General features: G+C 44.6%; 1 protein-coding gene and 1 non-coding gene across 2 annotated transcripts in view; both read right to left on the bottom strand.

Moving 5' to 3' along the window:
* Window positions 1–21621, bottom strand: part of xkr6b (XK, Kell blood group complex subunit-related family, member 6b) — a 40162-nt gene extending 18541 nt beyond the window's left edge. The window contains exon 1 of the mRNA XM_068753700.1: window positions 21053–21621. Within this exon, the coding sequence (XP_068609801.1) occupies window positions 21053–21621 (569 nt within the window). The remainder of the gene's footprint in view (window positions 1–21052) is intronic.
* Window positions 4829–4901, bottom strand: trnak-uuu (transfer RNA lysine (anticodon UUU)). The gene has a single exon. It is a non-coding gene; the product is annotated as a tRNA-Lys (tRNA).
* Window positions 21622–23213: the final 1592 nt, after the last annotated feature.

Below are 23213 nucleotides of genomic sequence, written 5' to 3'. Positions count from 1 at the left end.
GGCTGCAGCTCCACATTTACCATACACACATGAACGTGGGATCTAAATTCAGGTCTTCGAGGATGAGATTCATTCTCCAGAGTAGGGCTAGAAGTATCCATCTAAATAGCAATCGACATGCAACCTTGAATTACTGCATTTAACGAAGATATTGGGTTTTTGTTATTTGACTGTGTATTCTTCAATTGTAACACAGTTATTGGCCATTATAATAAAATGATCTGATTTTGAACCACATTTTCCAGCAACTGCAGATACGTTTTTGTGCATGCGAATTCCCTACATCCTGTTTGTCTTAACAAACCTAGTCTCCCCAGGATAACAATGCACTGTTCAGCCAATGAGATTCTCCAAAATACATTGTAGTAGAAATGCTAAGATATGAAATGAAAATATCAAAACCTAATGCAGAAAATGTAGCACGGAGCTCCTCCGTTAGCCATTCAGTCTGTAATCATAGTGAGATTTCTGTGTAAAAACAGTGACGTCAGTGGACAGTCCCGAAGCCTCTTTGCACAGAGAATGGGCAGAGATGCCTTTTCAAGTCTCTTTCAAGGCTCCTCACATTGTGACCCACATACAGAACATGTTTTACCTTCAGTTTGATATTTTCCCACTAAAGAAATTCATGGCAACAAGAAGAACTGTGAAAAAACTGATGTAACAGTATGCAAATCTTTTCCTCTGCATAAATGAATATAATGCATTAATAATAAAATCAATTTTTAAGTGCAACAATTTGTTCACCATTAATGAAATGTTTTATGGATCGAGGAAATCGTAAATCCAGTATAAGCACACATTTATATTTTCATTTACATCACAATAACACTTTTGTCCTGTCCATTCTAACGCAGTCACTGTGAGAATGGAAGAGAACATCTTTCTTCTTACAATGAGCCTTCCTCCCGGAGAAGAGTCACTATTAATTAGCTCTTCAAACATTAGCGAATATGTGCCTTTAGTAAATTAAATTGGAATGAGCAACAATGGCACAAATCTTTTTTTCCCCTCTCATGAATCAGATGCGTTTGGTTTGTGTCTTTCCTCCCTTTGGCAGCCAGATAGGACTGAGTTTAGTACAACATGTTTGAAGGCAATCAATTCAAGTGTGTTTTAGCCAAGGAGCAGACGCGTGGGTTCTGTTTGTGCCAGTATTCCCTTTATAGGCATTGAAGACTTTCTGGTATTTCAAAATTAACACATTCGTCAGAGGCGGCTCGGTGGCGCAGTGGCAAGCACTGTTGCCCCACAGCGAGATGGTCGCGGGTTCGTCTCCGACTCGCGGCCATTCTGTGAGGAGTTTGTGTGTTCTCCCCGTGTCTGCGTGGGTTCTCTCCGGGTTCTCCGGGTTCTCCGGCTTCCTCCCACCACCAAAAACATGCGGCCTAGGCTGATTGGTTACACTAAAAATTGTCCGTAGGTGTGACTGTGTGTGTGGCTGGTTGTATGTCTCTGTGTTGCCCTGCGATGAACTGGCGGCTTGTCCAGGGTGTCCCCTGCCTCTCGCCCATTGACTGCTGGGATTAGCTCCAGCTTGGCCCGCGACCCGATACAGGATTAAGCGGTTGGGACAATGAAATGAAATGAAACACATTCATCAGGACTGTCGGAGGAGTGGGCGTGTGTGTCGGAGTCAGAATGATAATTAACACGCTGTGAGGTCCGCGCTGCTTGTTGATTCTTCATTACTTGACTTTCGGATTTTATTAAGTGTGATCTCTAATGCAATTTTTAATCTCTCCGGGGACAACAAACACTCTTCTTACTATCCTGTGACTCCTTCACAGTATGTTTTTCTTGCAAAAACCAATGAAGATTGTCTGTGTAAAGTGCAGTTGCATACTTCACAGTTTAACATTTTACCATTCTTGCATACTCCCAATAACAAAGCTAAAAAGGTTATCAGTGTGGTGCTATTGCTACGAACGAGCGAGGAGACACAAATGTATCACATATTGACATCAATGGCAACCCATTCCAAGCAAAAATGGTTTGCACCATATGTATATTTACCAAGTATATCATTTAGATTGCTCTTTAACTAATTGGAGCTAAGAAAAAAGTAACAGCGATACCATGTCAAATCTACGACTGACCGACTGAATAATCTCTGTGTTGAACAAAGTCAACTGGAAAGAAAAGCTTGACAACGATTCATTTCTCATTCAAGTGGATTCTCGGCACTTGGATGAGACAAGATTGGTCATCAGTGTGGTGCTATTGCTACGAACGAGCGAAGAGACACAAATCTATCACATATTGACATCAATGGCAACCCATTCCAACATTTGTCCAGACATTGGCTCATGAAAACAAGTGTAAGACTCATAAAGATGCTTAAAAGACTAATATTTAAGGAAACCAGAACTGTCAAAAAAAAAAAAAAATGCCAGGCTCAGCTTCAGTCCACACTCCACAGTCATCTCTCTAGCTCCAGCTCCCTCAATCTTTCCTCCTCCCTCTCTCTCTCTCTCTCTCTCCAGCAGTATGTGTGAGAAGCAAACTGTAATTTCCGGGGAGAAGCGGAGAAGCGATTCAGTAACGGTACAGCCTCAGGCCTTACACACGCAGCTCCTTCATGAATCCTCAGGGGAGCTGGCTGTAACCAGAACGATATCTGACGGGTGAAAAAGAAGTAGAGGAGCGTGTAATGGTGGGTTGGGCCAAAAAGGAACGTGCCAAGTGCAAGATATTCACGTTTCCTCCGGTAAATTAACCCGAAGCAGAGTCTGGGATGGGTTTCTATAGGTCATTAATACAGCCTGTCATCTTCTGTGCATTGGTCCAAAGAAGGCACATCATTAAGAGGCCAACATCTCCCGTCAAATAATTCCAACCACACACAGCTTGTATTATGACTCTTGAATTTTGCTTTCTCTGTTGTACTTACCACCTTCCACAATTCAGTAGATCTGAAAGGGGAATAACTTTTTGTTCCCAGACTTGGCACGACCACTCTGAATCAGTAGTAGCAGTTTATTCCCAACGCTATAAATGTCAGACATCGAATTTCTCATTATTGTCGACTCATTAAGTTCGAGTGGTTTGTTAAGATGCTGCAAAGCTCTGTAAACACAAACCTCTACTCTACTCTAACACTATGTTGCTAAAAAAGGAACAGCATTGAAATTGTTTCTAGTCAAAATAAACTCTTAACAGTCTTTTATGGTCCGCCATTAAAAATGAATGCATGAGACAAGCAGAAATCATCACATCGTCAGCCACTTATATGAATCCAGGTTACAGGTTTACTCTGGAGCATATCCCATCTGACACTGGATTAGTCGCCAGTTTATCGCAGGGCCACATAGAAAGACAGACACCCAGTCATGCTCACAGTTATATATAAACAGTGGGTTTAGAGTCACAAATTCACCTGAGTTGCATGTTTTTGGATCCGGAGAGAAACCACGCAGACACAAAGAGAACATGCAAACTGCACAAAAGAGTGGAAATGAACCGAGGACCTTCTTGCTGTGAGGCAATAGCACTAACCACTGTACCACTGTGCTGCCCAGATTCAGACACATTACAGTTAAAATAAAATTTAATTTGAAAAAAAGCGATACAATCAAAGCCAAACAGCAATTTGAAAGAACGGTCTTCTGAATGTCTAGATTCATAACATGTACATTTGAATATTGATACTGGGGCTTCGCTTGTATCTGCCTCGTGTCAGATAAATGAAACGCCACCAGCATTTTGAGTTAACAACTGAAATGTGATTTTCCAACGTGGACCTGGATCAAATTATCATCTAGATACAGTGTCTTATCATTCACAGCTGGATGAAATCCATTTGAATCTGCATGATCTCTGGTACATAATGGTGGACCCGAGTGTCTACCAATCTCTGAACAAGTCACAAAGAATGTGGCAGAAAGGCATGAGCTGCACATGAGCAGATAATAATAGTAGAGTCTGGGCTGATGAGCGATGAGCTGCAGGTGATCCAAGGAGCACAGGTGACAGGAATGAACTGATCAGGAGGAGGATCTAGGAAAACAGGAGAAGTTATTGCATGGAAAAATACTGATCCTCCTCGCGCTGTGACACTTTTGCAAAGTACTAAGGTAAAAAAGTAACCCAGAAACGCAATTTTAATTTTACATAATTTCTTCATTGACAAAATATCCCTGACTACACCTACACAAAATCTGTTTGCAGCATTTTGATATTCCTTGCTGTCCCCCCAAAAAATACAGAGAGAAAGACAGACAAACAAACCTGAGTAGTCACATAACTTATACGATTACTGGATGTTGCTCTGCAACGCCAAAACCGGATTCAACCAATAATGCTAGAAGCTAGAATTAATGCATCAGTTACCTGATTTTCTTCATTAGCCTTTTTGGTCATTCGCTGCTTCTCATCACAGATTCTTCAACTCTGTTTTAGTCATATTCAGCTTCAAGTGATGAGAAAACGAAGCAGCAAAACTCAGGTATGCTTTTTCTTTTTTTTTCTACCTTGGCTATCAGCACACATGCTGCAGCACCTTGAGCAGGTGGAAAGCTTCAGGAGAAAACAAACACCACTTCCAATCATTAATTAGCTCAAATACAAGGTAAATCCCAGCTGGGCTCTCTTTCAATAGAACTGCAACATTTCTTTATTTGCTTTTCATTTTTAGGTTTTAAACATGAGGTGGAGTTCTTTGACATCGATGATGATGAATATATTTATTAGATAGAATGTTAGAGTACAAGTACAGTCACACAGTAGCATGTATTACAGTACAAATAACGTCAAACATCCTGTCTAAGAGGAGCATTTCAAAAAAGCCCTTGCGGGCTTGTTTCCGTTGAAAGTCCTAAAAACTGACCGCCCGAACAGGGACTTGAACCCTGGACCCTCAGATTAAAAGTCTGATGCTCTACCGACTGAGCTATCCGGGCTCCGGCATCATCATCCTCATCATCATCATCATCATCAGGATACAGTATGTCTCTTCCAGCAGAGACAAAGCAACTCTGTGGGAGGCTCTCTCCTCTCATTATCATGTAGAATAAGCAGACTGAGACAAAACATCTTGTGCAAAACACCAACCTAAAATTCCACCCACACAGACTGCAATAGGTTGAGTGGACCCCTGCCGGGTGGAACTTTGGAGAGCGCTTAAATGTCCCTGCAATTGGACATCAGCAGGAGGCGCTTACAAATGGATGCTATGGTAACTGGCTGGGATTATTCTGTGAGTTTCTGGATACCCGCATCCGCCAGTGTCTGCGAGATGAAAAGAAACTGGATTGGCATAGTGTGTGTGTGTGTGTGTGTGTGTGTTTGTGTGTGAGAAAAAGGTGCCGATAGACATACAGCAGTGTAAAACAAACACAGTATTACAGTTCATATTCTCAGGGATTCCCCAGCCTCCCACATGCCTGCCCTCCTCTCCTCTTCGGCAGTCTGTACACAAACGTTAGAGTGACTGCTCACGTCGCAGTTTGCTCAACGGTTCACACCGATTCCACACTTTGAGCTGCCCTTCTGAGAGCGAGAGAGAGAGAGAGAGAGAGAATCAGCAAGACGTCACAACAGGAGCAGGCACACGTTCCGACAACGGGATGAGTCAACACCACGCCAGCCAAATGACAGCACAGAGACAAGTACAATCTGGAAATCAGTCTTTTCTTGTGTTGTTAATATGAGATTGACCATATGACACTTGAATCCCCACAATGATGCTGGAAGCCAACATCCGACTGAGAGAGGAAACTACGGTGAATGCGGTTTGCACAGCTGGTTTCAGGGGGGGGGGGGGGGCACAATTAGTTTGATTGGACTGAGACAGCAAACTTTGGAAAACAAACAAAGCTTTCAGAAACTCCACCCTTAGTATACTGTTGTAATTCTAAATGGTCAAACCGTAAATCCACATAAGACGACAACACAACACAGCCCTGCTTGGTCCACCGCCAAGCCTTATTTGCACGAACAACCTACTATGACCTGGGTAACCACAAGGAACAATGTTGGACTGTGGATTTGTTTGTGCTGCACTGTTGACTTTATTAATACTCCAACGAAGATTTGCGGAACCTAAACTTTGAACTTTGCATTTTGCTTTGGAAATGTTAGCCCACCAACTACTGCCATAGCGTTGCTGATCTGTGAGGACAGAGATTGCTTCCAAAACAAAGAGTTTGAAAATGTGAAGAAACCCCCCCCCCCCCCCAAAGGCCTCTGTTAAAATCTAATCTAATCTTATAAAGCATTATTATTATATTATTACCTCAAGCTATTTTTTCCCCTCATGAGTGCTATAAATTTGAACATTATGGCTCACCAGATATGGAATATTACTTGGATCATACTTATAATTATTAGTGTCTAGACTGTCTACAGTATTATTAATATCATTTAAAACCTATTCCTCAATGCCAAATAACTATTTGAAAAACAATGTGGACCTAGATGATGATGCTCCTGATTATCAACAAAACTCAATGAATTGTTCCTTGCTTTCTCCCCTTCCTTTCCAAAAAAATAATAATTTTGTCATTTAAAATCATTCAGAACATTTTGAGGAATCCTGCTGACAGTCGATGGACAAACTTGCACCAGCACAAAAAAACATATCCTCTTTGGTGGAGTTAAAAAAGAGGTGCCTCATTCTCGTTTTGAAACCTGCAGACAAAATTCTCTCAGGGGAGATGTCATTTGTTGTTATGGAGATTAAATGCCAATCAAGGGATGGCAGGGTTCTCTACATTAGATTTTACACCCACACTAGTTCCTTCCGTCTCCCACATCCGTTAAGACTATTGCTGCATAAACATCAACATGCGTAGGTGGAGTTCAGTGATCATAGAATAATATACAGCAAGAAACAACAAATTCAGTGTGTGTATAATACATACTTACTGACGGCATTAAGACTATGAATGAACGCATATGAGATTATATATAATTATTTTTGAAAGAACTCTAAATATGTGTGTGATATATGTGTATATATTTATTTTGTCACTTTTCACTTTAATGAGAGTTTTGTGAACCCTTGTCCTTCTCTCAAAGAGATTCATGCGGTTCTCACCTGAAATGGTTTCACTCCACATTTGGTGTCTTGTCAAGGTTCATTTGTGGATTTTCTTGCCTTCTCAATGGGGATGGGACCATCAGTTGTGTTGTGAAGAAGTCATGTTGGTTACACAGTTGACAGTCCCATTTGTAAACTGTTAGAATCCAGTTCATGGAAAGAACCACTTTCACAAGAGAAGGGAAATGACAGTCCATCATAACTTTAGGAACTGAAGGTCAGACAGTGGCAAAAATGTTTAATGTATCCCCAAGTGCAGTCGCAAAAGAACATCAAGTGGTACAACAAAAATGGCTCGCATGAAGGCCGCCCCTAGGAATGGAAGACCAAGGGTCACCTCTACTGCTGAGAATAAATTAATCCGAGTCAACAGCCTCAGAAACCCAAAATTAACACCGCCTCAGATTAGAGCCAAGATAAATGCCACACCGAGTTCTAGTAGCAGACATCTCTACATCAACTAAAAAAAATCGGTGTTTTTCTCTGACGAGTCCACATTTGAGATCCTAAGTATCGACCGGTGTGTCTTTGTGCGATGTAAAAAAATGTAAAAGGATGGTCTCTACATGCGCGGTTCCACTCTTAAGCGGGGAGGAGGTGTGATGATGGGTGGAGTTCATTCAAAGCTGAAGGCAGATTGAACCAGCGTGGCGACCACAGCATTCTGCAGCCACATGCCATCGTTTGCATTTAGTTGGACTCATCATCACATTTTTCAACGGAACAATAACCCCAAACACACATCCAGGCTGTGTCAGGGTTATGGACTGGAAAGCTTTTATTGTCAGTGTCAAGTACAGTGCAACATTGAAGCAAGAGTCAATGAGTGAGCATCGGCTGCAGCAAATAAATCTCGCTGCCAACAACTCTTCTTCAAGAAGGTGCAGAAAGCATCTACACAGGACAACACACGCAGGAGAAAGGAATGACACGATGCACTGGGAATGGGCTGGAATGTTTTCAATGAAAAGTAGGAACCAGGCAAGTCCGGAGAATTGTCCTTTTTGGGGAGGAGGTGGGGCGCAGTAGGAAGGTTTCCGAGAGCAGATGAGCCGTTAAGGGGTGTGTGCATGTGTGTGAGTGTGTGTGCGTGTGTGAGTTCATGTGTGTGGAAAGTCAGAGAGACATGTCCTTGGATTGTTTTGGTTTGACCAAGAAGGTGCGTGATGGAGTGCTCTGTCACATCACCTGGCCTCTACAGTTACCTGACCTAGACCCATTCGAGATGGTTTGGAATGAGATGGACCACAGAGTGAAGGCAAAAGTCCCATCGAGTTCAGCACCGCTGGGAACTCCTTCAAGATTCTTGGAAAACCACTTCAGGTGAAGACTTAATGAAGCTCATGCTGAGTGTGCAAAGCCATAATCAAGGCAAATGTACATGCAAATTTGTTGCACATATTAATTGCCTTAGTAATTTATTGTAATTTATGTAATCTATTGTCATTCATTGTCATTTTGCATCAGTGGTGTAATTTATTTTAGATTAATTGTTAGTTTGCATCGGCGGTGTAAAATCATTTTATTTTTCTAATGTTACTTTGCATCAATTGAGTTATTGAATATTAGTTTTATTTTTATTTGTATTGTTAAATTTGTATTGTTAATTGTGGATGATTTATGTACGAAGGACTTTCAACGGAAACAAGACCGCAAGGGCTTTTTTGAAATGCTCCTCTTAGACAGGATGTTTGACTTTATTTGTACTGTAATACATGCTACTGTGTGACTGTACTTGTACTCTAACATTCTATCTAATAAATATATTCATTCATTCATTCAAATATATTCATATTCACATACATATATGTAAGCTATTATTATATTTTATTACTCTCACACCCTCCCATCCCCCCATCTTTCTCCTCACTGCTGTAGATTCTCAGTGGGCCTGAACAAAAGTGACCTCACAATCAACTGCTAATACAACTGTCATCGCCTGCTGCCCGTCTGGGAAAATACACAGAGGAATGCGACAGAGAGAGAGAGAGAGAAAAAAACACAGATGGCTGTGTGAGCAGAAATGTGAGAGAAAGGCAAATTATTAAAATAAATAAATAACAGGCCCTGGAGGAGAGAAAGCAGTAAAGAAAGAAAAAAAAAGTGAAGTGCTACACTGAGAGTGGGGAGCAAGCAAAAGGCTGGCAGACAAGCACAGCGAGACAAACCTTATGTCGTGGGCGACCAGGAGGATAGTGGGCTGCAGAGGCAGACAGCTCATGCTACTGTGAGTCACCAAGGTCATCCTGCAACAAGGCCGCCGCTGCAGCCTCACGGTCAGCAGGTCAGACAGGTGGATGCTTATGAGCAGACAGTGTTTTCTCCCTCGCTGCATGCAACAGGGGGGCACATGGCTGCCCCTGCACAATGCATCATCATATGCATATTCACCCGTATTTGTATATCATTCAGCCCTGCTTTGCCTATAGGTTCCTATGTGTTTCTATATTAATTTAAATGTAATCATTATTGATCTTTTCATTATCATGTCGATATTATTGGTTTTATTTTGCAGGGTTTTTAAGATAATATGGTCTAGCAAAGGTTCAGGAGGGAAAAAAGACCATATTTCCCATCCTGTTATTCACACCCGTCAAACACGCTCTAATTTCCTGCCTTCGTCAACACGCCGTGTCAGTTTGTCTCATCAGCTGATAACATCTATCAATACACAGAGACACACCACCATTGCTATACTGTCATCTTGCTGCCATCTTTATAAATATGGTTCTCTCTCTCTGATTCTTTTATAACATAATAAATTCAGTAACAATACTGATCTTTTACAAAGATGTGTTTAGTAAAATTATCTCAGATATCTTTCAATCGCTCAGGATGAAAGAGATTCCAGCTCCTTTCTCTCCATTTATAGTCTGATTTACATATTCTGCTGTCGATGTAGCGACAGTGTGTATGAAGAACCGTTAATGAGGTAAATCCCAGCTGCAGGCTGTGACCTACATATAGAGCGGAGTTCAGCACTGACCACACACACACAGGCATCTACAGATGAAGAGCGCCTCTTTCATCTGAAACACTCTGCATCAGCCGTGAGGAATCTATGGTTCCTTTTTGCTCTCTTCATACGTGTAATCAAAATACATTTCAGGAAGAATTCACAAAACAGCCTAGGGAGTTTAATTTTTAATCAGCTGGGCCTGCAGTACTGATGAAAGTGTTTTTTACATAGCTTTGACCTGGATCTGATGGCGGCCAGTGGCTGCGCTGATCCACGTGTGTTGCTCCATGCATGAAGGCAAACTATTTACCCGATCATCATAGTACTCACCATTAACACTGGCAGAAGCAGGACAATCCTAAACTTTGGCGAGTTAGCCAAGTCCACTTTGAGGTTGCAGAGACAATATTAATATGAACCACTGACTGTCCCATTTAGCCAATTTCAGCTGCAGCTGTCCAAGAAGAAGCAGCGTGAAAAGATATGTGCAATGCTTATGTTATTCCTGAGTATCGCCCATTGTTTCCTGTAAATCAGCATTGATTATTCCACCTGGACACCGATCAGTCGGTGACTAAATGGTAACTTGAAGCAGGTACAGGCCACTCTGAGGATGTTTCAATGTTTTCAATGTTAAAATTTTATATTATTTACTGACTCCATTCCGATCCGGATGAAATTCGGTGGCGAGCTAGAGATCCCCACCTTACGTGACTGTGTCAAATTCCATAAACATCGGTCAATAATCAACCGAGATATTGAGGAACAAATTTTGAAGATCCATTGACTGCAATGTTAACAAAGATTTCAAAGTCATCCAAAAACCAGGGTCTCTTCTGGACCATCACTAAAATGCAATAAATTGTTCCTGGTATCATTCCCAACATTTACTGAAAATGTCATCCAGATCCATCCAGAATGTTTTGAGTTATCCTGCTAACGGATGGACGGACGGACAGACAGACAGACGCCGGCAATTACATAACCTCCACCTTGCCTCGGCTTAGGTAACAAGAACAAGAACAAGAACAAGAATTCAACACACACACCGTGCTCTACTCTGGTGTTTTCTCTCTATTGCATACACATTTTAAGAATAAAAACAAACAGGCCTGATGAGATGCATGCTCATCACCATTTGGAGAATTCTGAAACACATTAGTGTTTTGGCTCAGTTCATTAAATTGTCTCTGACAAGGACAGGTGCAAACAAAATCCTAACATATCGATTCATCATCAACAGCAACAACAGAGTCAGTGGGGAGCTCAAAAACACACACACAGTCAGCTGAATGGTGAAAATGTCTGTACAGCGCTAACGGTGTTTGGCTCAGTGTATTCATGTATGTGCAACTCTGCAGGTGCTGTAATAATGACAACCAGAGAAAAACTGTACTTTCACACACACATTGCTTTTCACTGTCAGTGTGGGAGTGATGCGTGGTTTGAGCGATACATGAAGTGGGATTATAGATTCCATAAGGGAAAGGACATGATTTGTCTTTGTCATTTTGCTGATAGATTTGCATCAAGCCAATAGAAACCAAAGCTGTTTATGTGTCCAGTCAATGACTGATCTAGCTCTAATAAAGATGACTTGACTCTTGATTTAGGATTTGAGAAAGCACGGCAGCAGTTTGTACTTTTTCCACCAGTACTCACCAGATAAGGATACAGTTAAGCTTGCTCTTGTTTAAGGTCACCTTCAGCAGGTATGCTGACAAATTAGTACAGGTACATTTGCGCTGAGTTGGAGTAAAGTCTAAATCAGAGTGGCTAGGTCAGTGAGGGCTTCAAATCTAACGCTACACCTGTTCCAGGTGCTGCAGGAGACGTTGCGCTTGATGTGAAGCTACCTAATTTGGGGGGTGGAAATCCTCCAGGGGCGAGCTGCACAAACTGTAGGAGCCCAAACTCATCACGGTGCATATTTTTTTAGCCTCCGCCTGTAGTGCATGACAGGACTGCCTCATGCTCCATGCTTTGCTACGTTCAGTTGTCTACAAAGAGCAGAGAATTGTGCCCAGTGGGGAGGTGAAAGAGAGGAGAGCCTGGCATGCCAAGAAAAAAAAAAGACAGACCAGTTGGGAATCTCTTGTGTGGGAAGAATGTCAGACAGGACAAAAATCAAAGAAATAAATCAAATTATAAACAAGCTTCTCTTTCTTTCTCACCTAAAAGTCCTACAGATAAATATCAATGACCTGAATCTGTTGATCATGCTTCTTTTGTTTGTTTGTATTCCCATCCTCCTTGGTATTTATACACAACATAAATATTTTTTTGGCTGAGCACCAGTAAAATATTATGTTTGTTTCAAGAAGCTTGATTAACTTAAAAAAAAAAAAAAAGGCTGAAAATTGTAACTTCATGAATTCAAGAGGAGGGTTGATTATCTTTTGTTACTCACTGAGGTTAAAAATATTATAAATGAGTAATACGACTCATCAAGAAAGCTCCATGTGTGGGGTAGAGAACTGGAAAAAAGACTGTTTGCCCACGGATCCTATAAATACAGCGGGACAAATCATCCTTATTTCATTACAGATAAAATGCAAACATCCATTTGCGTTCCTTCCATCATTTATAATGGCTAAATATCATGTCAATTGAATTAAAACCTCTAACTTTCAAATTGATTCGGTTATTTGTTTGCCCTAAACCTGCTATCAGTATGAATGCAAGGAAGTCTCAGCGGCAGTTTTAAAACGGCCGCCCCTCCCTGAAAGGAACATTGGATTAATCCACTTAGACACGGTGTCTGAAAATATCTCCCATGAGATGCTGAAACCTCTGCAGAAGAAATAGAAATTGGAACAATGTTCACATCTTGTAAATACAGGAAAGCACACACACACACTGAAACTCAACTCTAATTGTTTTTACGCTAATGACATACAGCTCTATTTTGTACAGTAATAATAACATTATTTTTATTGGGACTAAAATTATGTGTTGATATTTGACGTTTAGTTTAGTATAACTTAAACTAAATTTTAATTTTCATGTCCCTCCAAATCTGCTTTTCCTAACGCCATAACATTGTGTTTACACACAGTTTTTGTGTATTTGTCTGTGTTCTCTTACTTCAATAATGTTTGCATTATTTTCTCAAGTTTCTCACACTTGCATGGCGCCAGTCTGCTTAGTGAACTGAGACAGAACGTACACTCACCACACTGCACAATGGTGCAAACTTTGTGAAAAGTTTGTATACTTTTGACTTGGCATGCAGCAAAATCTTCATATAGCTGGTTTCTCTGAAAGTGTAACAGCCCACCGTGCAAATATGAGGCTGACGAGATGACTTGCAAAGCCCTGTGAGTGGGACGGCTGGTAAATAATTTATACGCAGAGATTGTCTGTTTATCAAGCTGACATCTGGAGCATCGACCATGATTAGACCAAACAATGGTGGTCTTCTCTGAGCAGCTTTCATGGAGCTTCATGACTCGGATGTGAATAAAACACAGGAAGCACCTAAGAGGTGCGTGAGTTCACATGGCTCACTCACTCATTTTGAAAAAACAGGAATGAACAATTAGTTAACTCTAATTGCACAGCCCCTCAGGCCTCGTCTGCCACTCCCTGAGTGGCCACCCCCTTCCACTCCCCTTTCTGTTTCAGGAGTGAAGACAGGTGCGCTTGGAGCCCTCAGCTAAGCCTACTCTTCAATCTGTGGATGATAAGAACCTCTCCAGCCTGCTCAGCCCTGCCAGGTCGTGATACTCACTCACTCAGTCAGTGCTGCGCTCAAGCTCTCAGTCTGAACCTTGTATTTTGCATTAATCTTACCCCCCCCCCCCCCCCCCCCTGCTTTACTCCACATCTTCACGCTCCAGCCACCTGTCATCCTGCCGATCCTTCTGGTACCTGTCCTGCCCGCAAACCTACCAAAAATAAATACTTACCTGTTTGCACTGCTACCCTGCGTCTGCTCGTGGGGTTCCTTGCCTGGTTGTTACATGTATATAAAGCTTCCAGTGACCCCTGCACCCCATGTGTCCCGACAAATCAGCAACAGAAGCCACTGCGATCCCTCAATGATATCCCTCACATCAAACAAATACTGCTGGAGGATTTATGCAAATGTGTGTCACAAAAAAAAGGATCCTTTCGTATCATATATGAATTTATCTTTCCTGAAAAGCACTTTCTAAGTTTGCTACTGAATGCAGCTTACCATGTTTCAACGTGAACACTGTCCGTTCTTGTTGCACAGCTCCAGTCGCTTCAAGCAGCCTCTCCCTTTCTCTAGACGTCAGTATTGATTTGCTCTATTTTGTGTTGCCTTTTCAGCAAAAGCATAAATACTGTAAGGGCCTGTGAGAAGCTGCAAAAAAAAAAAAAAAGACAAGTGGCGTAAGCCACAGGTTGAGTGATGATTTGAGGTGTAACACTCTCCTGCCGAAATGGGACGTTTTGTCAGATAGAGGAGCAGAAGTGAAGGGAATGGCAAAATGTTGCAGATCTGAAAATGGACTCTGTAGGGAGTGAGAGATGAGATGGGTGGTATGGCATGGGATAAGAGAGGCAGGGAGGGAGGAGGTGATGAGCTGGAGTGGGGGGGGGGGGGGGGGGGGGGGTTGAAGCCAGATGCTCCAGTTTCCTTGACAGAAATGGAGGTCAAGTGCAGCTTTATGTAAAGACAACGCAGAGGGAGAGAGAGAGGCAAAGACATAAAGAGAGAGATGGAGGAGAGGGAGGCGGCATCATGACTTTAACTAGCAATGAGGGACAGAGCATTTGAGCTCACAGTGTAGAAATCCCGATCCTTCTAACTAGAGCCAATTAGGAGAGGATACGGCAGCACAGAGGTGCAGAATGTGGCGTCTCCTTCCAGGATGGATGGAGCGGGATAAAAGGCGTAGGAGGAGTCAAAGAGCATTAATACGTGTAAGTGGCAGAGGGGATAAAAATAAAAACATATGTTAACGTCACAGGGAAGACGGATGGTGATGCGGTCGCTCTGGAGTGTGAATACCGCTAATGGATAAAGAGAGAACACATGATGATCTCAAATAGTACGTCTGGGATTGTAGGCCTCACCTATTTCAGGAGGAATAAATATTAGAAGTGGAGCTATGAGGCTGGGGACTCCAGGTGAAATATAATCTTTGTGTGTGACCGTTTCAACTCACACTGGGCATCCTCTGGGCCCATGTAATGATTTTCCCTGAGCAGAATATGCAGCAGGCTAATATTCATCATAAAAAAAACCCCACCTCACATCCTGCACAAAGTGTTTGTTGTGAATGCTTCTAAGAAAACTCAAAGGGAAAGTTACAACGGGGGTGGATTTAGATTGGTGCCGAGAGGGAGGAGGAAATAGCACTGGAGACAATTTCGGGGAGGACTGAGCTGCTACGGCCAATATAATCGGCCGACAGAAGGCACACACCACATTACACAAACAGCAGACCACAAAGTCAATAAACCCTTCATCGTGATGAGCCAAGATCCACAAACACGCAAGCTACAAAATGTAGCCTGCGGAAGAGTGTAAACATGCAAACATACACAAGAGTAAACAAACAAACAAAAGTCTCTTGAAGCGTATGTGTCAAATTTCAAAGCTGGCTATGAATGAAAAGACCAGGACTAATGATGTGGGACCTATTTTCATATGCGGATTAATACCTTTATATATTGCTCTTGTGGTTCTTGGATTAAATCACAATAAACTACAGTGTTGGTGAATCTTATCATAGTAAACAGAAATGCTACCCAGCGCCCAGGTGTGTGTCATTAATAGTTTAATCTCTATGCTCTGGGGGGGGGGCAGGGAGGTTGGGATGAGTTCAGTGTCCGCTGGCCTTAGCGCCTCGCTCTGATTCAAGCGCCTCAAGAAACAGAACACGGACATACTGTGTGTGTGATTCTGCTGCGTTTGTGTGTGTGTGTGTGTGTACAGGACCTCTGGCTGGGTACACATGTGTGTGTAATATTCCTTGATGTTCCCTGACCGGCGTTTGGAGGCAGCTGACACCACGGCCCACAGGCTTCCACCACAGAGCAGCAGGCGAGACCTTGAGCATCATCGCAGGCTCTTCGTCTCCATTAATGCATTCGGCACCGTGGACTCGAGAGCTCTCTGTAGCGCTAGCGAGTGTCAACATCTGTGCAAAGGGGATAACCATAAGAGCTAAAGTCTATTCACGCAGCTATTTTTAACTTCACGCGTGGATCGCCGGCATGTATTCCGTTAAAGCAGCTGCCTGTCAAATGTGTGTGGGAAAATATATATATATATATATATGCATTCTGTATTGTATTTTTTTCCATTGATTCAATAGCCCAAATTAAAACCAAATGAAAACCAAAACAGCGATTCAATCCATTCTTCCGATCCCCTTCCTCTTTTGTTCGGAAGACTGGAGCACATGTTTCTGTCATTTCAGCTTCCTTATCTCCGGCTGCGATCGGTCCCAAGAAAGCGGGCTTTGCTCGCGTTGTGATTGGCTTGCTCTGAGACATAATTGAGGGGGTTTTCCTGGAGCGCTGGCTTTCAAGGTTTGTCCCCTGTTATCAGTACTAATGAGAAAACGAGTGGTGTTCCACTGAAACGTTTAAGTAGTTTAGCGTGCTGCTCGATGTCGTAAATAACGGCAGAGTGAAGCGCGTGCTTTATGAAAGGTAATTGCTCGCTGCCTGTGCCTGCGCGCTGCTCAACAGTCGCTCTCGTGCTTTTTGCAACGCTGGGAAACAGATTTTCTGAGGAGGTTCCCAGACTTCTTTATTCTGCCGTGTGAACGCGGGTGAACTGCCAAGTTGTCTGTTTCCTTCACTCCAAAAATACTTAAACGTCTCCGCCGTTGAGAGAATAAAATATTCCCATCTTTCGCTATTTTAAGCTCTCAATCCATAATTACACAAGAGGTAACTAATTGATGCCAGCCTTCTTCTCGCCTCCAATCCCCCGCCCCCACCTCCGGGTGTTTCTTCCTTGACAGGGCAAGCTGCTTGCATTGTATCATCTCAGTGTCTCGCTTCGCCGCCTTTACAAACCTGTCTGGCAACTACAAGCAGCTCAGCCAGCCAAGAGAGGCTTCCGTCGACTGCTTCCCAGTCTGTATTAATATTTACCAGGCATGGAAACACGGGAAGGTGTCAAACACGAAGCGGCCTCCTTATGCTGCTCAGTGGCGAGCCCAGTCTTGTTCTGGATTGAGGTGCAATGAAAACATCCGATTTGCGGTGTCATAAGATTTTGTACAACTGGCTTTTGGTGTGCCGCTAGAATTTCTCGACAGGCGAGATGAATGGATGATAGCAGTCAGACAACGGAAAGACATCCAGCAGCACGTTTATCATTCTCATCCTGGTACGCTCGATTTGAAATGTAATGATCTGAGGAGTATTCCAATTTGGTCTTATACACTGTCAAACAAACACTCGACGTTTAGCATCATGAATGAACACAATATGAACGATCCAATAGCCCAGGACTGTTTAATAAGAATACCATAATAAGATGTAATCATGACTCACAAGAGTCTAAATGTACACAGAAGCCTATATTTTAACAAAATTCCTGTCGCACATCTCTTGCTGGTCGTCTCTTCACTTCCATCCATCTGTGCCCTGATGTTAGGCAGGGTACACACCCCGGACAAGTCGCCCGTTCAATGCGGAGCTGAAGCACAAGTAGACAAGCAGGCAGCTGGACTATGGAAGAACGATTAGACTCTATCACACCCAATGAGAACAAATCAAGACTCAAATACACGCAGGCTGCAGTGGGTTTCATTTTTTACAAGGTGCCAAAGAAGTTGAAACAGACAAAAGAACGTATCAAAACGTATCCCTGAATGCAGACAGAATGTCGGGGAGATACCCTACCTTACAGATGGAACATATACAGCAAAACAAGGCCTATATATTAGGATCCATTCTGCACCAGAGACTTGCCCACTCTGCTTTACTGTTGTCAACAGAAATAGAAATAGGACAACGGGATTTAAAGGTTAGAAGGACAGGAGTGTCTTAAATAAGAATTCTTTAATGCATATTTTCAGAACTGACAGGTGTGTGAAAGAGCTTTCTGCCAACTTTAGTATAGGCTGACAAAGCCTGACATTTATTCTGTAATGTAGGTCAAGCTCCAATAATACTGGACCCCACATTTACCCATTCTACATCGCAGGCTCCAGCGGTCGCCGCTCAAACCCAAAAATAATTTGTATGTTTATTTGACAGGGTTCTATATGACGCACACAACATTTCTGAGTGAGCTGAACATCGTGTGTGATATCAGTGGCGTGTCACTTTTAATAAGTAATAGTACAACCAGCTTGAAGCATACGGTGCGTGGCGGCATCCCGATCTCTTCTTGGAACTGCAACACATGCTACAACACAAACAGCTACATGGGAGCTGTGACTTTAAAATGCTCACAGCTTGGCTGTCACTAACAGTCGCTGCCACTTTTCATTTGTGGAGACGCCATTGTAATGCTGAGTAATGTGCAACATCGTCACCCCCAAAATTGTACGAGAAGGGGAGGGAAGGAAGAAGGGGACGCCACTCTGCCAGATTCGGCCGGTTTCCCCACCAGGAAAGACCTTCCAAAATGTCCAGATGATTTCCTCCGGCTGGCCAGATACGGATGCAGTACTTCCATCAGACGCTAATTTGGGTTTACACTGATTAAGCCGTCCGTCACGCTGCCGGGAGACATCTGTGCACGTGTGATTCACCGTGCGCCTCTTTGAAGCTTAAGGGGACGCCGTCAGCGGTGCCGGAGAATCTCCAGGAAGATGACATGAAAGCGGCACTGAGGGATTACAGATCTTCCTGCTCTGTCAACAATTAACAAGGGGATAACTGCAGCACACGCCTGGCCATCCTGCCATCAGCTCAGCCCCAAAGAGGGAAATAAGCTAATTGAATGCTGAACTGAAAACTGGATTGAGTGGTGAGACATGACGGGGCGGGGCTTATCATTCTCTCATGGCATGACATTTCCTAAACTGACACTGCAGCAGCTTAATAATGGCCTTGATGGTTACTCTGAATCCAGCCAGGGAGTCTGCTCGTGTATTCCCCTCACCCATTGGGAGCTTGGATGTAACCAAGGGAGTACCCAAAGAGTCCAAACTCAGATAGTGCAGCACTGATCAACTCACACACATAATACAACACATTAAGACGACATATGCTGCCTATCTGCAGCTTGGCCTCGCGCAGCAGCTAATAACGTCCCTATTGAGTGTTCGCCCTGTGGGAGCAGAGCGTTGTGAAGCTGACAAGAGCAGCCGGTGACCCTCAACCCAGAACCGGCGGCCTGACACATCGAGTCCGAAGGGACGGAGTGGCATGATGATGATCCCTCACCCCAGGCTCAGTGCTGTCACACACACACCAACACAATGTGTGTACTTTAGTTTCATATAAGCATGTTTCAATGCACTTTAAATAATGTCATGTGCTACTCTTTCTGTGCTAGTCTTTCGCGGTGCTTCGTTTTGTTGTTTTTTCTGTTGTGCCTGTACATATCTGTGTGTAGCCGTCATCTTTCATCCGTGAAAGATGACGTTTCTCCAAGGTCTCAATGTCTCTGAAAATGGTCTCAGAGCAAATCAGGTGGATCAACCACTAATAAGCACCAACACCATGCCATGACTGAGGCTGTTCCCTCCCGGCTCCGTAGATGAGCAAAAATAATCCATTGAAATATGCCAGCGTACATAGATTATTGATCCAAAGCGACTGGAACTGATCAATAGAATAACCAGGTGCGGATCACAAAGAGTCTGATGAAGAACGCAAGAGGGAAAAGCCATCTCCATATATACAGGATGCACCAGCATGCACTACCGACTCACTGAGGACATTCTCTCCAACACATGGGAAGAAAATGAGGCTCATTCTCAGACTTAATTGTGAGGGTGGGAACAACTGAGATTGTATCTCATTAAGGACTGGGATTTTAAAAAAAATAAAGGGGGGGGGGGGGGGAAGCAGGTCCCAGTTCCAGGTGAGATTTCACTCTGAGCACGTGAGTAATTTGGCATTTAACAAAATCCTGGCATTATTTTTATTTCTTTTTAATTCACGTGAGAGCAAAGGCGACTGTCAAACACTTAAACGGCCTGGTGATCAAATGACGCATAAATCACGACAACAGTCCTCTTTTTAAAAAATAATAATAATAATTAAACCCCCCTTAAAGTCAGGATGAAATGATCCAACCTCCTCTCATTGATTTTTCCGCCGCTGCATGGCGGAGCAGCGGCCGAGCGTTACTTTATCTCCATTGACCGCCAGCCACTGCGTCTGTCTGCACCAAAACACCTCGCCGCTCGCGAGGCTTGGAACGGACGGGCGGCGCGCACCGAGCCTCCAATTTTACTACGAACGCACGCGCTTGTTATGTCACGAAAATAACGCGCAGATTTGTAACCGCACGTTGCCCAGACGCACCGGTTCGGCGGAGAAGCCGGATCGAGGTGACCCAAAGGCATCGATGACGTCATGTCTGTCGGGAGGAGATGGAGTTTTGTGAGCCCCCCCCCCCCATACTTGCAGAGTTGGAGTATTTGACGCGCGGGGGGGGGTCAAAAGGACCGTGTGTGTGCGATGTCATGTGAACTCCGCACCTGACGCACGCGCGCACGCAAATAGACCCGCACGAGCTTTCCGATAGTACCTGTCCCTCTTTGAACAAATACACCCCCCCCCCCCTCCCCTCTTTCCATCGCGAGCGCAATGGCGCAATGTGATAAATAATGGCAGCGGCGCAATTTATGCGCAGCTGTGGGCAGTTTATTCTGGACGCGGTTAAAGACGAGTACTGAGAGGATATATTGTAGTACAGATGCACTATATCTACACACGCACATCTTTAAACGCACGCGTCTGGTGACACCAAATAGTGCATGGAGGCGCGCGTAATGGCATCACCGCGGTGCTCATTTTCACCCCGGTCATGTTCTCAACGGGAGATTCCAGGTGAGCCAGGAGGAGGTGAATGGATGGAGGAGCTGAGCGCGCTGTGCTGGAGGAGCTACAAACGATGCTTTGAAGGCAACACTTTGAAGTTTTCTTACCTCCACACTTGTCCCAACTGAAATATGTGTATAACGCTCTGCCAGAGCCAGACAGAGAGGCGGCAGCACCGGTCTGTTTGGAGACTGGCTGCAGCTCTTCGACTGCTCAGCCCCTCCACGGAGCCCAGTCCGCCCCCAGTGTAATCCTGCACAAACCACCTGAAGCTCAGGATCTGGACCAGAACCGACGGCACGAGCACGAAGAACAGGGTCAGGCCAGACCACATGAAATCCTGCTTGTGGTAGTAGTCGACGGAGAGCCACAGATCGCTCCCCACGTCCCAGAAGAAGACCAGCAGCGCCAGGATGATCCACAGGCAGTCCAGCCAGAGGCGCTCCTCCTGCGGGGGCCGCGCCGTGTCTCCGCCACCCCCCTTCCCTTTCCCCCGGAGGTAATGCAGGCAGGCGCTCCGGCAGCCCCAGTAGCACGAAGAGGTGTTGCAGCAATGGCAGATGTGGAACGAGCTGCCGTTCCGCGCGTCATCCTCTCCCGTCCCCACCACCTCGTCCAGGTTGTGCAGCTGGGCGAACCCGGTGACGACCCCGCGACCATCGGATTTCGCTGCCATCTTTCCCTCTGATGTTCCCACCTCCCCCGGCTTCCGGGGTTCGTGACGACACTTCCCTGACACCTGTTTTGCACCCCGAATGTTGGAGCCATCTAAATGCGGGGTGTCAGCGCGTCGCCGTCCTTCGCTCTGTCCCCACTCCCAGATAGCGCGCCGGCGGCGCCACGGACGGAGTCCATCGTTTGTCTCCCCTCCGCTGCAAATGCGCTTCAATAATCTATAGTCTGCAAGTTAGTTCATGCGTAACGCGCGTCCAGCTGTGGTCGGCCAGCCTTCACCTGTCCATTGGGCTCAGTCCACGCACGCAGTGCCGTCGTGCGCCGTTTCTGCAGCTCTCCTCCAGCTGCTGACGGAGTGCCACAAGCAGACTGTCCCACGCCGACGTTACTCACCCCCCCCCCCCCCCACACACACACACACACACGCACACACATCTGCCCTCCCTTTCCTCACTCTCGCCGCCTCCTCTGTCGCGCGCGCACTCGCGCGCACTCACCGTGTCTCCCTCTCAACGTGGTTGCCACCTAGTGTCTCGTTGAAGCCCCCCCTCCCATATGCATGCAGGAGTGGACCGCATGACGTCATGCAACGTGTTTCACCTCATCAGCACCACGGACAGTTCATGTTTGAACCTGGTATGGGTGACTCCGTGTGACGTCACACGGTGCCAAGATGCAATATTGCACGGTGCAATATTGCCGAGATGTGGTGAGCTCAGCACACATCAAATTATTTAATGGCTTCTGGTGGAGGAGAGTATCGATCTATAGGGGGGGGGGGGGGACATATATAGGCCCTGAGAATGGTTGCTAAGAGACGTGTTGGGTTTTCTGTCCTGGCTGCAGTATTTTACTCTGCAGCAGTTAACGGGTTAAGCATTAGCAGAAAGGAGGCGATGCTTCCCCTCTCCTGTGACCGAAGAGCTGGCGAATCCACCAGAGGCTCAGAAACACTGTGATTAGACTGGGCCCCACAGAACTGCCATGCTGTGTCCTGTCCGGTGGTGAGATTGATTGGATCACGTCTCTCCCCCCCCCACCCACTCCGCCCGCTCTGCTCGCCCATTTGAACGGCAGATTTCACGGGAGGTGTCCTATCCTGAGATGACTCTGAATCCACCACAAGCGTTCTCTCCATCGCCCTCTGAGCACCCTCGCCCACAAATGTGTTTCCAGGACATAAACCTTCTGTTCATATAACCATTAAAAAAAAACAGTATTCCGTCTCTCGGAGGAGGAGGGACGGTGCCAGATGTCCAAATGTCTTCCTTGTCAAGGTCTAAAATTCATTTCAATCACCGGTATTTAAAAATTTCACTCGAAGCACGAAAGACAGTTAAAGGCAAGCTGGTTTGCAGCGCTACAGACAGCTATGAAAATGAGAAAAGAATATTAGGGAGAGGGGGGGGGGGGGGCATTTAGAGGACGCACAGGCTAAAGGTATACTTCTGTCAAGAGTTGCATCCATCAATCTCTGCAGATGGTGAGCCGGCCTTGTGTAATGGCTTCAGTTATTTACGAGATTCCACCTCGAAGCCAACATTTCTACGTCTTTGATTCCTGAATTTTGTTCCAGTGGCAGATGTTCAGCCA

Source organism: Brachionichthys hirsutus, chromosome 20 (assembly GCF_040956055.1).
Source record: "Brachionichthys hirsutus isolate HB-005 chromosome 20, CSIRO-AGI_Bhir_v1, whole genome shotgun sequence".
Lineage (NCBI taxonomy): Eukaryota > Metazoa > Chordata > Actinopteri > Lophiiformes > Brachionichthyidae > Brachionichthys > Brachionichthys hirsutus.
The sequence above is the reverse complement of the archived record's forward strand: the minus strand, read 5'-3'. Positions and strand labels throughout refer to the sequence as shown.